Raw genomic sequence first — 15,359 nt, 5'->3', positions numbered from 1 at the left:
CTTCTGCTGTAGCCAGATGTCTCTGGGTAGGGAGATAGTTGTGGCCTAGTGACAAAAGCCCTGGACTCAAAGAAGTTCTCCAGAAATCTGTACTCAAACTTTTATTCTGTCCCTTACAGACTTGTGTGACCCTGAGCAAGTCACTCAACCACTCTGACCCTCACTTTCCTCATTTGTAAAATGGGGATAATGCCACCTAATCCACAGGGATATTCTGAAGATTAATGCTTATAAAAGTTACCTGAAACAGAGATAATAATTCAACAAACTATTTGCCAGGCTCCATACTAGACGCTGGGGACACAGAGATAAATGTAATACTAGCTGCCTTCAAATTGTTCACAGTGTACAAATGCTGCTGATAGGAAATCATTTTCTTTCTTCCTTACCTTGCCTTCTTTTAGGATGACAACGGGAATTTCAGAACTTTGACTCCCTGCCTTGGTATACTCTCACCTTTGTGCTTTCAATGCTGATAGGATAGCAGTTACATTTACATCCTTCATTCTCAAAAAGGGGGAGATAGAATGGTTACTTAAATGTTATGGGGAAAATATCCCTTTTATGCTTTCAAGTTATTATCACCACTGATTTCTAACTCTTCCAGGCCTTACCCAAAGGTGTTTCCATGGTAAAAGTATGCTTATTCAGCACCTTAAAATAACTTACAGAAATACTCTCATTCTCTCTCACTCCTTGTACCCCCAGCCTGCCTGGATTTACATTCCCGAAAAGACTGGTCATAAAGGATCATTTCCCAGTTAAGCTACCTTAATGACCAATTTCTGGCTCACCTCCTGTTTTTGAGATCAGTTTCTACTCTAAAAACAAAAGGGCTTTCAAGAAAAATACTAGATCAGTTTATAAACAGAGGCTGATATAAAGTCACTACGGGGAAAATGTAGGAGATCTCAAAATGTTCTAACACATAACCCATCCTTCCCTTGGTGGGACAATTCCACAAGTCACAGAAAAATATTTTTCATTTTAGAATAGATTTTAAGAGAGCCTTTGCCAAGAGCCAGTTGTTTAAATTTTCAATTGAATTTTAAGCAGTATTATACATGTCCAAGAACATCATGCTATTTTTAGCTAATAGGTAGGATTGCTGTGTCCATAACCGTTTAGAGCAATCAGGAGTGAAACCACTAAATATTATCTCTTACTGTGGTATCTTATCATTTAGCATTTCTATTTCTATTTTAATATTTTCCAAAGCCTCATCAGAAAAACACCTGTAAAGCACCCATGCTAGGCACAATACAAAGTTCAAATAGAAAGACACAGTTCCTATACTTCATTATGGGTTAAACCCACATTAAGCAAACCAGGTATTTGAAAGAATCTTGGCTGGGCATTATGGCTCACGCCTGTAATCCCAGTGCTTTGGGAGGTCGAGGTGGGAGGATCACTTGGGCCAGGAGTTCGAGGCCAGCCTGGGCAATATAGTGAGACCCTGTTTCTACAAATAAATTAACAAATAAAAAAAGAATCTCACAGTTAGAGCATTCTCAAGTTGCCACCAGCCTCTAAGTATCCAGAGGAGGAACATTAGGAAGCAATTGTCCTAAACCCATCATCTTTCTAATGTTTGCACACCTTTTATGTATTAAAAGAAGAGGGGTAAGGAAAATGTTCTAGGCCGGGAGCGGTGATCCCAGCACTTTGAGAGACCAAGGTGGGTGGACTGCTTGAGCTCAGGAGTTCAAGACCAGCCTAGGCAACATGGCAAACCCCCATCTCTACTAAAAATACAAAAATTAGGCTGGGCATGGTGGCTCACACCTGTAATCCCAGCACTTTGGGAGGCCAAGGCAGGAAGAATGCTTGAGCCCAGAAGTTCAAGACCAGCCTGGGCAACATGGTGAAACCCCATCTCTACAAAAAATACAAAAATTAGCCAGGTGTATTGGTGCACACCTATAGTCCCAGCTACTCAGGAGGCTGAGGTGGGAGGATGGCTTGAGCTTGAGGGGCAGAGGTTGCAGTGAGCCGAGATCGTGCTACTGCACTCCAGCCTGGGCAACAGAGCCTGACACTGTCTCACACACACACACAAAAAGTTTTAGGCCGGGCACAGTGGCTCACTCCTGTAATCCCAGCACTTTGGGAGGCCGAGGCGGGCGGATCACAAGGTCAGGAGATTGAGACAATCCTGGCTAACACGGTGAAACCCCGTCTCTACTAAAAATACAAAAAATTAGCCGGGCGTGGTGGCGAGCGCCTGTAGTCCCAGCTACTGGGGAGGCTGAGGCCGGAGAATCACTTGAACTTGGGAGGCAGAGCTTGCAGTGAGCCGAGATCGTGCCACTGCACTCCAGCCTGGGCGACAGAGCAAGACTCCGTCTCAAAAAAAAAAAAAAAAAGTTCTAAAACGTACTGTGGTGATGGAGGCACAACTGTACCTAAAGTCACTGAAATATATATCTAAATGAGGAAACTGTATGGTAAATGACTTACCTCTCAATAACACCATTTTAAAAAGGAGACAAATTGTCTTATTCTGATTGTTCTATTAGTCAAACCTATTTTTTAAATCTCTCATGCTAAAGGCTGCACTGGTTTGGCAAAGGTGCCTCAGAGGCCACCATGGAGATCACTCTAACCTTCCCCTCCACATCCATCTTTCTTTCCCTTACACTCTTCCTAGTCTCTCCTCTGTTAATTCCCCAGTCTCCTTCCTGTTGCTCCTCCACTTTTAACTAGGTGTTAGGTCCCTCAGGTGTTCACAAGCATGGTCTGTCCCAACTGGTAGACCTCAGGATTAAGCTGATTTGCTGACCCTCTGATGCTGACCTTCAGCAACTTTCCCTTCTTAGACAAGTTATATCTTGGCTCTCTTGTCATTGTTTCAGTATGCACAATGAAGAATTGGACCACTTGATCCTTTCCAGCTCTCACATTCACGTGAAGAAAAAAAAATTCAAGTAATGAACACTTACTTGGCCAATCACATGCAAAGTCTCTTGCCAACCAACATACATGTATTTGGATTATTAATTTTGTAAATACCCACCGTGATGTAATCCTCTGAAGAACCACACTTATTTATAAATTGATCAACATGGAGTCCTTATTTTTAAAAACTAGCACTTTACCAAAGAAAATTTAGAGCCCAACACAGAATGCTTGACAGTCCCTCTGGACCAGTCTCCAGGGATCTGTTTTCAAAAGGGGGAAAAAAAAAAAAGCTTTTGCATGTTGGGGACTTGCTGGATTTACCAAACCAAAGGAGGAAGTAAGATTGATTGGGGTGGCAGAGCCTTAACAACAGTGGTTCACCTAAATCCTAAGAGAAGAAAGGCCTTATTTGGCAAGTAGTAGAAAGAACTGGCATAAAACAGCACCTCAACCTACATTATAAACTCTCAGAAATATGCTCAGAGAGCAATAAACACTGCAGGAATCCCCTTACCCTGGACAACTTGCAGCTTTTTATGCAAGCCAGTTGCATTCCCCTAACAAGTCATAGAAATATGTAGTCACTAGTATCCAGCATACCCCCACCACACACAATTCACAGTATTGTTTCCATGTGCCCAACATCAGAGAGCAAAACCGAAAGAAACATCAATTTCTCCTACAACATACACACACAAATACGCAAGAAAAACCATTTCCTTTGCAGAACCTGTGTTGTCTAAGTTGTGGGCATGAAATGCACAAATATTAGTTGCTAATAAAAATCAGACGGTTAGCTCTGTACTGGAAAGCGAACAGCACACACATAAATCATAAAAAAACAATATCCCTAAGGTGCGTTCCTGATCAGTAAGCTGAAAACCAAACAAGGAGAGAAATGACTCAAAGTGTCCATTTGCATCCCTCTTTCTCATTACCTCAGACCAACAAGCTCTCTCTCCTGTGAGTTACCTCCCTGCACTTCTGTCCTCGATCAGAAGAGCCTCGTGGAAAAGGTCGCAGGCTCTCTCTTCTTTCCCTTCAGGATCTTGAGGCACTGAAGGAGCATGGGGGGAGGGGAACGGAAAGGACAAAGGTAGGCGCTTTCCATCCCTTTCGGCTTGGCGACGGGGCTCCCAGCCTCTCCCCCTCTCATCGCGGAAATAGAGCACCTGCCAGGGAGAGGTCGGTCCCTTCCACCTTAGTAACCGGCCCACAGGGCCTAGGTGTCCCAGGAGCCCAGGCGCTGCAGCCCTAGGGGACAAAGGGGAGGAGGAGGCGAAAGAAGTCGGGAATGGTACGAATCCCTTGCAAACAAAAGGGAGGGGGCAGAATACCAAGCCGGTCGCGGCTGTTCTCAGAGGTGGACAGGTTGGGTGGAGAAATGGGTGTCGGGGGAGGGGAAGATTTAGAAAATTCCTCTAGGGCAAGGGATTAGGGAGCTGCTTGGGGGCGCAGCAGCCAGCAGGAAGGGGGCTGAGACAGGACAGAGGCCCTGGGGCGAGAAGGGGGCACAGCTCGCTGTGGGGGAGAGGTGATGGCTAAGAGGTGAAGGCCAGACTGGGCCCAGTGTAGGGTGAGCGGGCGCTGAGCCCCGCGCGGCGCTCCGAGGGGCCCTGAGGAGGGTCTCAGAAGGAGCCTGGGGGCACGCAACGAAGGCATTCGGGGGAGAGGGCAGAATTGGGGCACGCAGTGTTGGAAAAGAGGCTGAGAACAGAGCCGTAGAGAGGTTAGGGGGGACTGCGAGGGGGCCTGACCCCCGTCCGCCCCACCTCACCTGGCGCCGGGTCGGAGTCCAGATCTAGTGCTGAGAAAGCGCCAGCTCCGGCCAGTCCCTCCGTCCCGCGCGGGAGACCACGGACACAAAGCGGGGCGCGCGGGAGGAGGGGAGGAGAGAGGAGGGGGAAGGAGGGAGGAGGAGGAGACGCCTGAGGCGCGCGATGGGGGGAAGGAGGGGCGCCTGCCGCCCTCCTCCTGGGTCAGGGGGCGGGGCATGCGGCTGGAGGCCGCCCTCAGCCGGCCAATGGCCACTCCACTGGCCCGCAGGCTAGGGCGCGCCTTCCCGCGGCTCACCTCTGCACCTGGGCCTCGGTTGGCCCCAGCCAATCAAACGCCTTTATTTGCATGACCAGCCCCGCCCATTCGCCCCAGCCAAGGACTGCTCACTGAGAATACAAAGAAGGCCCCCCGGAGGGGAGGGAGTCGACTCCAGTTGGCCTGTCCCAAGGGCATAGTATCACCTTTTCAGCGCGTTTATGGGTCTTTCACGGTCATCTTGATGAGGGGAGGGGAGTGGGGGTCACAGAGGTTTGGCCCAAGATCTCTTAAGAGGTCGGATCTCTTCTACCTGAGGTCCTTCTAACCAAGAGCTGCTCTCCTCTTCCAGGGCACACAGTTCCCAGTCTTCTCCTGTGGGCCCTCCGCCCCCTCCCCTTTTTCCAGTCGCCCTAATCTTTGGATGCTGCTTCCAGTAGGCTGCTGCCCACTACTGGCCTTCTCCTGAACTGCAGCCCACATCAGCAGGCTCTGAGCACAGCCTTAATTGATGCTTTCAAGCCGCCCAAACCAACCCCTACCCAGCAGGAAAAGGAGAGAGGAAGAGGTTACTGCTCTAGGTAGAAGGGACCTGGTCAAGTGGCTTTGTTACCTAGGATGGCAAAAAGCCAACACATAATATAAGTCTAACTCCCCCACATCATCTCTTCCCACCTTCCCTTCTCCTACCTTCAGGTCTGTACTGGGCTACAATGGTGACTGACTGGCCGGCCCGTTTCAGAGCAGCTGCAGCCTGCTCATGAGTTGCATTCCTCAGATTCACTCCATTCACCTGTCCAAAGAGAGAAGCTGTGAGCCACCCCAAAAGCAAGAAAGGGGGTCCTCTGCACTAGCAGTTAGGAGAGGGAGATGGGTACCCCACCCCTAAGCCTGTTTAGATGCCTTTCCCAATATTCCAACCTTGCCCCTAAAACAAGGCCTAAAGGATACGACATCTCTAGTGTAACAATTATCTTCATAAAGGTCAAATGCCAATCAGGGTTAAGATCCAATAGGCATTCATTTCCTCTTCAAAGATAAGTCTGGTCCCGGTCCCTGTCACTAAGGATGTCTATAAAAACAAGATAAGTTTTCTCCAGTCCTTAGCCCTCCCCTCATCTCAAGAAGCATTCCTCGGAGGAAGTAAGGTCTCTCGCTCTCCATTTTAGACTGGCACAGTTCCCATCCTCCCACCTCTCCTTTGTCTCCTCACCGATAAGATCCGGTCTCCCCTGCGCAGCTCCCCACTCAGGTCAGCTGGGCCTCCTGCCAGGATGAAGGAGACAAAAATGCCTTCTCCATCCTCTCCTCCTACGATGTTGAAGCCCAGGCCTGTGGAGCCTTTGTGCAGGATGATCTTGCGAGGCTCTCTGGTGGGAAAGGAGTGGAGGAGTCAGGACTAGGTAGATATGGACTGTTGTCCTTTGAGGGCCAGCCTGGAACAAGGTCCATACTTGCTGTAGGGAGTAAGGACGTGGTTCCCTATGTATGATACCCTGAGCCTCCCTTTGTCTCCTGAAACCTGCTTGGCTGCTGTTCTGTCAGGTGCCAAGTTTCAGTTCCTCTTCCCTCCCTTCTTCCCGAGGGCTTGCAGTCAGCTTCCCAGTGGACAGTCCCCTACTCTCTCGGGTGAACAAATCCCTACCCTGAACTCCAGAGACCAAATCTCAGGCCCACTCACTGGTCCTCTTCCTTCCCAGATTCTCCTATCCTACCAACCCGTGTGATGGACCCTGGACCACAAGAAGAGGAAGCAGTTAGGGGCAGTGGAGTCACCCTGGGGTTGACTGCACTCATCATCCACAGGATGTGCACACTTACTTCACAGACACTCTTCTGCAGTCTCAAAATCTCACCCATCAACTATGACCCCTCCTACCTGCTGCCCCAACAACATATTTAATCAGCAGCTAACACTATGTAGCCCCAGGGGGTTGCAGCGCCTGGGTTCTTAGGGGGATCCCAGGTCCCCAAAAGGAGTTTAGAATCCAAACTGAAGAGAGCAGACAAGCACATGAGAAATGCGAGTAAAACTAACCACATCTAAGGAAGCCCTCTGTAAAAGGTCACAGTGTCATCGGCCCAACTCCCAGGGCACGTTCCCGGCCCACCGCCTTCACTTGTTACAAGCATCTTTCCTCGGAGGAGCCCAAAGCCCCACGCAAGACTCTTCCTTTCTTGCTCCCAGTCTCAGGGGCGAGGCTCCCTCCCTGAGTCCCGGATGCTCTTGCTCCTAGCCCTCCACTCCTACCTGGCATCCCCTCCGGGCCGCAGGGAGCGGAGCGGCCAGGCCCACCTCTGCGAAGCCCTCCTCCAGGCCGAAGCGGAGGCGGAGCCCAAGCCCATGGCCAAGCCGGAGCCCGAGAACTTGCGGGCCCTCTCCATAGCTCCTCTCTCTCCCCCCTGGCCGCCTACCCTTCCGGCTCCACTGCTGCCTGCCCGCCAGCCTCTCGGGCCCCACCCTGCAAACCTGTCCCCCGGAACCCCAGCCGGCCCGACCAGTTCCAGGCCCCGCGCAGCCGCTGCCGCCGCCGCTGCCGCCAGCGGGGCGGGGCCGTTGCCGGCGAGGCCACCGGGCCGGTCAGAGTCCCGCCAGCCCCACCGGCTGAACTGCTTTCTTCTCTAATTTGAAATGGTTGCAGCACAGCGAGCTGCAACTATCTCAGGGCAGGACACTCCGCTGCCCTCACCTCCTCAGCCCCCTAAACGCTCCACCCCATCCTTTCTTTATCTGCACTTTTGGACCGGGGCCACTCACTCGGCACTCCCCCTGATGGTAGAGCTTGTCCCTGCAGCCACTTCTGTCCCTCTCTAGGTCCCCAAGGCCTGAGAGAGGGCCTCGGACCCCAAAGCCGGGAGTGATGAGGGCCTTATCCTCTTCTTTGCCATACTACAAGGAGCCTGTGGCCGGCCAGAAACGGATTCCTCCCCTCCCCAATTTCTGGGTAGATTGAATGGGATGTTGGGGGCGGGGTCTTACCTGGTGAAGTCCTCCTCAGCCAGCATGTGCCTGGGAATAGGAGAGTAGCGGGTGGGGGGAACCTGAGGAGGAGCAGGGTAGCTGACCTTGCTCTCCACAGCCCCGAGATAACCCAGGCTGGAATTATGGCTTATGTGGTTGTCAGCCAAGGCAGTAAAAGCTGGAATCAAGAAAGGGAGAGAAAAGTTCAGAGACTGGTCCAGGGAGGTACCCCAAACTCCTCAAGGACTTTCCCCCACACCCCACTTCAGATGCAAAAGAGACCAAGGGATGCTGATTCCTCAGGCCGCACCTCCCCACTCCATCCACCCGCCACCCAGGGTTCCTCCTCCGCAGTCCCTTTCTAAATCCTTGGCTCACTCCTGTGAGTCTTAGAAAGAGCTGAAGTCAAGGCAGTCTACAAAGAAAGGCATGACTAGAGGTGTGACTAATAATAATCCCTCACATCTCTATAGCCTAATACAGTTTTCCAAGGGCTTTCTCATCCATGATCTCATTTGATCCTTGCAGCAGTCCTATGAGGAAGGCAGCACATACATCATTAGCTCCCTTTTGCCAAAGAGGAAACAAAAAACAGGTGAAAGGGACTTGTCTAAGGGCACCCAGCTCTAAGGGACAGAGCTGGGGGCCGGGCGCGGTGGCTCAAGCCTGTAATCCCAGCACTTTGGGAGGCCGAGGTGGGTGGATCACGAGGTCAGGAGATCGAGACCATCCTTGCCAACATGGAGAAACCCCGTCTCTACTAAAAATACAAAAAATTAGCCAGGCATGGTGGCAGGCACCTGTAATCCCAGCTACTCGGGAGGCTGAGGCAGGAGAATTGCTTGAACCCAGGAGGTGGAGTTCGCAGTGAGCTGACATCGTGCCACTGCACTCCAGCCTGGCGACAGAGCAAGACTCCGTCTCAAACAAACAAAAAAACAAAGACAGAACTGGGATCTGGACTCAGTTCTGTGCACTATCCTCTGCGGCTTCTCTCTCTCCTCTTTTTAAAATTCACTCTCCATAGAAATTGTCAAAAATTGCCAATGCTGACTCTATGGCAAGTCTTCACGATGGGGTACTGAGCAAAGTTTTCAATTAGCAATAATGGCGCCTCAGATAAACCTTATTGGCTGCTACAGTGCCACCACTGAGCAAAGCTGCTTGCCCTCTCTTAACAAAGGGTATGAACTTCTTCCCCTCCAGAAACCAGGGGACAGAGCTTTAGACCAGGGACAGGGACTGATGAGTACGTACTGCTGGCGTAGTCAGGGGGAGCGTACATGTCGTTGAGGTGGAGGCTGCCTGGCTTGGCCACCTTCAAATACACCATATCAGATGTGTTCTTCAGTGAGGCCACAGCTTCCTCGTGCCTCACATCCTGCAGATTGGTGTTGTTCACCTAGAAGAGGAGAGGCCTCAGGCTGGGACTTGGAAGAAGGAGAGGCTTCTCCAGGGAACTCGAGGGATGCCTTTTCAGTGAAATTCAACAGCATGCTAACAGAGGCCCAAGTATAGTGCTGTGAGGAGCAGAGGCAGGAGGTAGGGGATAGGGCAAGACCCTGGCCACAGAAAGAATTAGGGCCTTTGTATCTGGGCAAACACAACACAGATGATAACTCTTGAAATTCCCCCATGATGCCTCATCCCTGAGTGAGGTTTAGGCGGAGTAAGGGGTACTGGAGCTCCTCCTCCCTACCCTACCATTTGGGCATCCCCATGAAGTCTGTCTCACCGCCAGCAGCCGGTCCCCAATCTGTAGGCGTCCATCCTTCTGAGCAGCACCCCCCTCAATGATCTTGGTGATGTAGATGCTGTTGTCTCCTGGGATGTGCTGGTTGCCAATACCCCCAGCAATGCTGAAACCCAGGCCTGAGCGGGAGCCAGCAGGAGGTGGGAGAGGGCCACAAGGAGAGGTTAAAGTGTTGTCGATCCCAAATCCAAACCCCCTCCCCCAGCCAACCCACTGGCCCCACAGGAGCTCCCCCCGGGGGATCCAAACGCTAAGCTGCCATCCTGAGATGAGTAAGGGTGAGGCCTGAGGTCAAAAAAGTAGGCTGTGAGTTGGAACAGGGGGAGTCAGGCAAGGAGTAAGGCCATTCCCTTCCAATTCCCTATGGGGCAAGATGGGATCTGGGGCCTAAGGCTCTGGCTGGAGCACAGGAACCTGGAGGGCCGCACCTTTGGGCCCTTTGAGCAGGTTGACCTCCATGATGGTCTCGGGTGGAGGCTGTCGCCTCCGCACCACCAATCGCACCACAGGGCCTGCCTCCTTCAGCGCCTCCACCGCCCGGCTGTGTACCACCTCCGACACGTCCACCTCATTCACCCGCAGCACACAGTCATTCACCCTGTGGGGGAAGCCCGAGAGGCATGACACTGTGCCCCCACCCCTCCACCCCCTCTCCTGCTTCCTCCCACTTCTCTGTCCTCCCCTCCTCTGCCCTCCCACCCCGCCCTCAGATCTAATGGAAGGGTCATCCTGCCAGGCAGGCTTTCCTCCCCTCATCTCGATCCTGTCCCTGCCACCCACAACCCTGCTTCCAGGCCATCTCACCCCAGCCTCCCATCCATGGCAGCTGCTCCACCAGGGATAATCTTGGTAATAAAGATGCCAGGGTCATCAGGGACATGGGGATTGTCGATGCCACCTGCGATACTGAAGCCCAGGCCAGAGTTGCCCTGCAGAAGTGGGTGGAAAGGCACAGTCTGTTCACTCTGAGGGCACAAAGGAGAGTTCTGGGTACCTCATCTCCCCTTATATCCCAGAGCTAGTTCTCCAGGCCTCAGAAGGGGCCATGGCAGGCTGGGCACATTTGTCAGACACCCAGCCTCTGCTGATCATTTTGGGAAACCCATCCCCTCCCCAATTCCCCAGGCCTCAGTGAGCAAGGTCAATTAATATTTGTTAGTGGGTTGATTGATTGATGCAGTGAAGCGGCCTCTGAGGGCCGCTGTTTCACCATCCTCTAAATGCAGGTCCCCCCATGGGTCTTGAAACCATGATTCAGGGGTCTCCCTTATCCTGGCTCCAACCCTCTCCTTCCCTTTCCACTTTTCCCCACTGGCAGACTCACCCTCTCAAGTACGATTTCCTCATATTTGAACATGCCATCACTGCCATTCACCTAGGGGGAGACACAGGCAGTTCCCTTAGTGCCCCCTGCCCTTCCAGCCATCTGCCCCTTAGTCAACCTGCCTCCTCCCCTACTCCCACAGAGTAGAAGAGCCCAAGTGCACCCCAGGTCACCTCTTGGCCACAGATGAGGACAGGCTGACCTGGAAGAGGCCGCTCCTCACTCACTCCGCCAACCCCTGCTTTGCTTCCAACCATATCAGCCCAAACCCAGCTGCTCATTTAGCCCAGATCAATTGTCTGAGACTGAGCCAGCCAGTGGTGCACTCACCGAGAGGCTGTGCTTCAGTGCCTCAGGGTTCACTAGGAGGGGTACAGGCCTGGCCTAAGGGGGATGGCAGAGATGGAGCATGGCAGGCAAACCATGCCACACCCAGTGTCCATAGGGGATACCCAGTGGCCTAGACAGATAACCCTTCCCCTTCTGAACCACAGTTCTCCCTGACTGGGGGATCATAGACTCCCACTGTGTCCGAACTGGAAGGACAGCAGACATCATCTTGTCCTATCCCCTTTATGTGACAGTAGGTGACACGGAGGCCCAGAGAAGACATGGGATGTGCCTAAGGGCACACTGGGAATTAGTGACAGAGCAATGGGATATCCAGGTGTTCTTTTGATTACAGTAAGCTCTTAAGGCCACTGATGTTTTGGTCACTCATCCCCGTACCCCAGCAGAGCTCATGGGAAAAAGGACAGTTGCCCCACTTTGGAGCACCTCGTGAGTCTTCACTCTATACCTCTTTCTTGGACTCCAGGAACCCAATTCCTCAAATAGGCAGAAGGAGTCAAAGTCCTAATCCATTTTCTACCAAAGGATTTTTGATTCTGAGCCCTTTGTGTTTCCCAGCAGAAAGGGCGAGGGTGGGATCTGGTCAGGAGTCAGAGACAAAGCCAAGGGTGGGACTGGAGCAGGGTAGACAAGATTCCCCATGAGGGAGAAGTTGGTGACCCACAGGTTGATTGGCAGCAGAGTCCGTGGTTTTCAATATGTAGTAGCCATGCAAGAAGAGGCAAGGGAAGGGGTCAGAAACACAGGGGTGATTTGGCCAACCCACAGAGATGGCCTCCCAGATAGGACATGTGTGTATCCATTTGTCAAGTGAAAATGTGATTCTGGACATACAAGCAGCACCTGCCTGCTGGCTCCCACTTTCACCTCCAAGAATGGAGAAGCCCTCTTGCCTGTCTCCCCAGGTACCCTGGCACCCCTCCCCCACCTTTCTCTGGCTATGTTGTCCCTTCCCTGACCTCTAGCCTCCTCCTCAGAAGCGGGGAGCTAGAAACCAGGGTGGGGGCTCCTCCACATGTCCTGCTGTGCTTCCCCCGTCCCACTTCCACCCCACACAGCTTTGGCTTCAAGAAGCAGAGAGGAGGAGAGGGAGAGAGGACTAGCTCATCATGCCTCCACCATTTCTGGGCTGGCTCTGCAGCTGTGGGAGTTGGTGGGAGGACTCCAGCTACAGCCTTACCCTGGTCTGTGACCCCAGGAAGAAGAACTGAAGGCTCCTTAGAGACCCGAAACCAACACAGCTGCCTTAAGTACCATGCAACAGACACATAAGCAAAGGGACACCCATGTGGCTCTTGTGTGCATTTGGTGTACCATGTGTGCCCACATGTGACAAGCCATGCCTCAAGCCCAGCCCGAGTGGTACCCAGAGGCTTTCCGTTCCCAGTGGTCCACGCTCTAGCCCCCACCCCTACTCAGGGACCTTGTTCTCAGGGCCAGGAGCCATCCAGGGATCAGCCCTGGCAAAGAAACCTTGGCCAACTGGCCCAGCCTGGGATTGCCACCTGTCTCCCAGGCGGGCAGGACAAGCATAAGAGGGTGTTTGCAAGAGAAAGGCCTCCAGGACAGAGAGGGGGCAAAGGAGAGAGAGGGACTCGCTGGAAAGGGCAAGAGGCCAAGGCAAGGGATGTGGGAAAGCAGTAAGTGTGGACAGACAGAAGGCCAGAACTGAGGGCTCTTCTCCCCAGGAAGTCCCCACCTTTGCCTCTGAGTGAGAGCACATCCTATCCCCAGAGGACAGAGGCAGCCAGAACGGTCACCAGCTTGGGGAAGTCATCACCTGCCGTCGACAGCAAAGCCTCCTCTTCCTCTCTCCCCACCCTAGGAGCTGCAGAGCCGGATAACCAGACAGGCCCTCCGCCTTGCGTGCCAGGGACCTGGCTCTGCCAGCCCAGCCTCCATTTTGCTGCTTCTCCCACAGATGCTCCTTCCATTTTCTAAGCTGGCAGTTTAGGCTGGGAGTGGAAGCCGGAGTTGTGCCCAGCACCCAGGGGCTCCCAAGCTGTGCCAAGTCAGGGCTGGGGGGCTAAGCCCTCTCACATCTGGAGGTACCCAAGGGGGACATGCCCCACTGGGGCCAGTCCCTGCACCAGGGCAGCTGCCCCTTGCCGGCTCCAGGCACCATGCCTGCTCTAGAGCGAGGAAGCTTGTTTCAGTTCCTTCAAATCTCCCCCCGCCCCCCGCCACCCCACCCCGGCACACACACTACAGAGCTGCTTGGACAAAAGAGTCCGTCCTTCTCAGCAGCCTCTCAGCCTTGCTTGGGACGTGTCTCTCGCCTCCTTCCTCTCCCCTCCCTTGCCTGTCAAGCGCCTCTCACCAGAGACAACACATACAAACACACACACACTCACACACACACACCAGGCACACGCGTGCACACTCTTGCAGCCACATGCTCACACACATATACATGTAGCCACACACACAAACACAGCCATCCCTGCAGCCTCCTCTACAGAGACCTCTCCACATTCAGAGTGACATCTCCACACATCCATGTGCACATTCACACACAAAGGGACTGGGACGGAGAGGGACTCATGGCATCGAGGGATGAAGCTCAGCGAGCCGGGCACATGGGCTCCTCCACACGGATTCACGGCAGCTCCATTGCCTTCCTCCACACACCCCAACATACATACACACACATATGTCCCCCCTACGCAGAGCACCATGCCCCCTCCTCCCCTCCGGTGGAGACACACCACACACAGCCCCCGCAGAACCTCCCGCCCCCTGCCAGACACAGAGACATTGCCAAACCCCCACACTGAGACAAACCCAATTCCCCCACACAGGAAAATGTGCCCCTCCGCCATGCCCTTACCCCCTGACACATGGCTCCTCCCAGTCTTCTAATGGAGACCCCCAAACAGACACACACAGGGAACCACACATTTCCCACCGCCTCTCTTTGCCCAGCTGCAATGCTAGGGCTCGGGGTCCACAGGCTTGGAGCCCCAGCGACCCCTACTGCATCCCAGGCCTCTAGGCCCCCACTCTCCAGCCCTTCTGGGTTGCCCCACCGCTCCCCCCTCCGCTGGTCCATACCTGCTCATACCAGTCCCGGTTGGTACAGGTGCACTCTGGCCACCAGCTGGGTCCGCTGCCGTTGAGTTTGGGGGTGCTCTTGCCCGGGACTGGCTTAGGAGGCACCGGCCCCACATCCCGGCCGGTGGGGATGAGCTTGGCCTTGGTGCGAGGGGTGGGGGTGGCCCCCGCCTGCGAGGGCAAGGTCTGCGAGCTGTAGCCCCCATAACCCGCGCTGGCGCCGTTGCCCCCACCTGGCCCGTAAGGGTCGGGGACTTGCCAGTCCCCGTAGCCCGGAGGCTCGAGGCGCCGCAGGGCGGCCAGGCGGGTCACCTCATAGCACTCAGGGCACTTACAGCAGTGCTGGTGCTTGTGCATGGCACTGCCCCCCGCGGCTCGGACCCCCCAGCCCACGCCGGATTCCACGCCGCCGCCACCGCCGCCACCGCCGCCGCCGCCGCCGCCGGGCTCCCGGGCACACTCACACTGCTCGGACCAAGAAGGGGGGGGCACCCGTGGGGGCGCCCGGGCTGAGCGGGGCCTGGGGCCGGGCGGGCGTCCCGGGGCCTCGGCCCCCACGCTGCCCCGCACCCACGGCTCCCCCTCCAGCACTGGCGGCTCCGTGTCGCCCGTCGTGGCTTCTGGGCCGAGGCCCAGCGGCAAAGAAGAAGCGGGAGCTCAAGCAGAGAATGGGTGCTGTGAGGACCGCTTCTGCTCTGGTCCCCAGGATGGATCTGAGTGGAGTCAAGAGCATCTCTCCCTGGCTCCCTTCTCAGTTGATTCCAGCCAATCAGCGCGCAGAGGCAGGCAGCGGCAGCGGCAGCGGCGGCGGCAGGAATGCTAAACAGCGGCTACTTAAAGGAACAGAGGCAGCGGCGCCCCCAGGCTCAGCCCCAGCTCCCCCAATCTCTAGGGAACTGTTGGCCCTAAGGGCGGGGGCAGAGGACGTGGGCCGCCAGAAAGCTCAGGCACCCGATCTTGTGCCCTTATATCGCCAGTTT

General features: G+C 54.2%; 1 protein-coding gene and 1 non-coding gene across 6 annotated transcripts in view; both read right to left on the bottom strand.

The window, feature by feature from the left end:
- The window catches only part of DLG3 (discs large MAGUK scaffold protein 3), a 59,477-nt gene extending 44,373 nt beyond the window's left edge, over positions 1-15,104 (bottom strand). Inside the window, exons 1-9 of one of the 5 annotated variants that reach the window (XM_034950561.3) lie at positions 14,380-15,104; positions 10,975-11,025; positions 10,455-10,579; positions 10,079-10,248; positions 9,633-9,769; positions 9,155-9,299; positions 7,916-8,075; positions 6,149-6,305; positions 5,626-5,728 (exon numbers count right to left, since the gene is read on the bottom strand). In XM_034950561.3, the coding sequence (XP_034806452.1) occupies positions 5,626-5,728; positions 6,149-6,305; positions 7,916-8,075; positions 9,155-9,299; positions 9,633-9,769; positions 10,079-10,248; positions 10,455-10,579; positions 10,975-11,025; positions 14,380-14,736 (1,405 nt within the window). In that variant the 5' untranslated portion in view covers positions 14,737-15,104. Of the gene's footprint in view, positions 1-3,839; positions 3,959-4,678; positions 4,820-5,625; positions 5,729-6,148; positions 6,306-7,915; positions 8,076-9,154; positions 9,300-9,632; positions 9,770-10,078; positions 10,249-10,454; positions 10,580-10,974; positions 11,026-14,379 lie in introns of those variants that run through there. The other 4 variants (XM_034950562.3, XM_008973566.4, XM_055106915.2 and 1 more) reach the window with 4 other exon arrangements.
- LOC112438658 (U4 spliceosomal RNA) lies at positions 8,916-9,059 on the bottom strand. The gene has a single exon (XR_003027042.1). It is a non-coding gene; the product is annotated as a U4 spliceosomal RNA (small nuclear RNA).
- Positions 15,105-15,359: the final 255 nt, after the last annotated feature.

Source organism: Pan paniscus, chromosome X, assembly GCF_029289425.2.
Source record: "Pan paniscus chromosome X, NHGRI_mPanPan1-v2.0_pri, whole genome shotgun sequence".
NCBI classification, from domain to species: Eukaryota; Metazoa; Chordata; class Mammalia; order Primates; family Hominidae; genus Pan; species Pan paniscus.
This window is presented reverse-complemented; position numbering and strand designations above follow the sequence as displayed.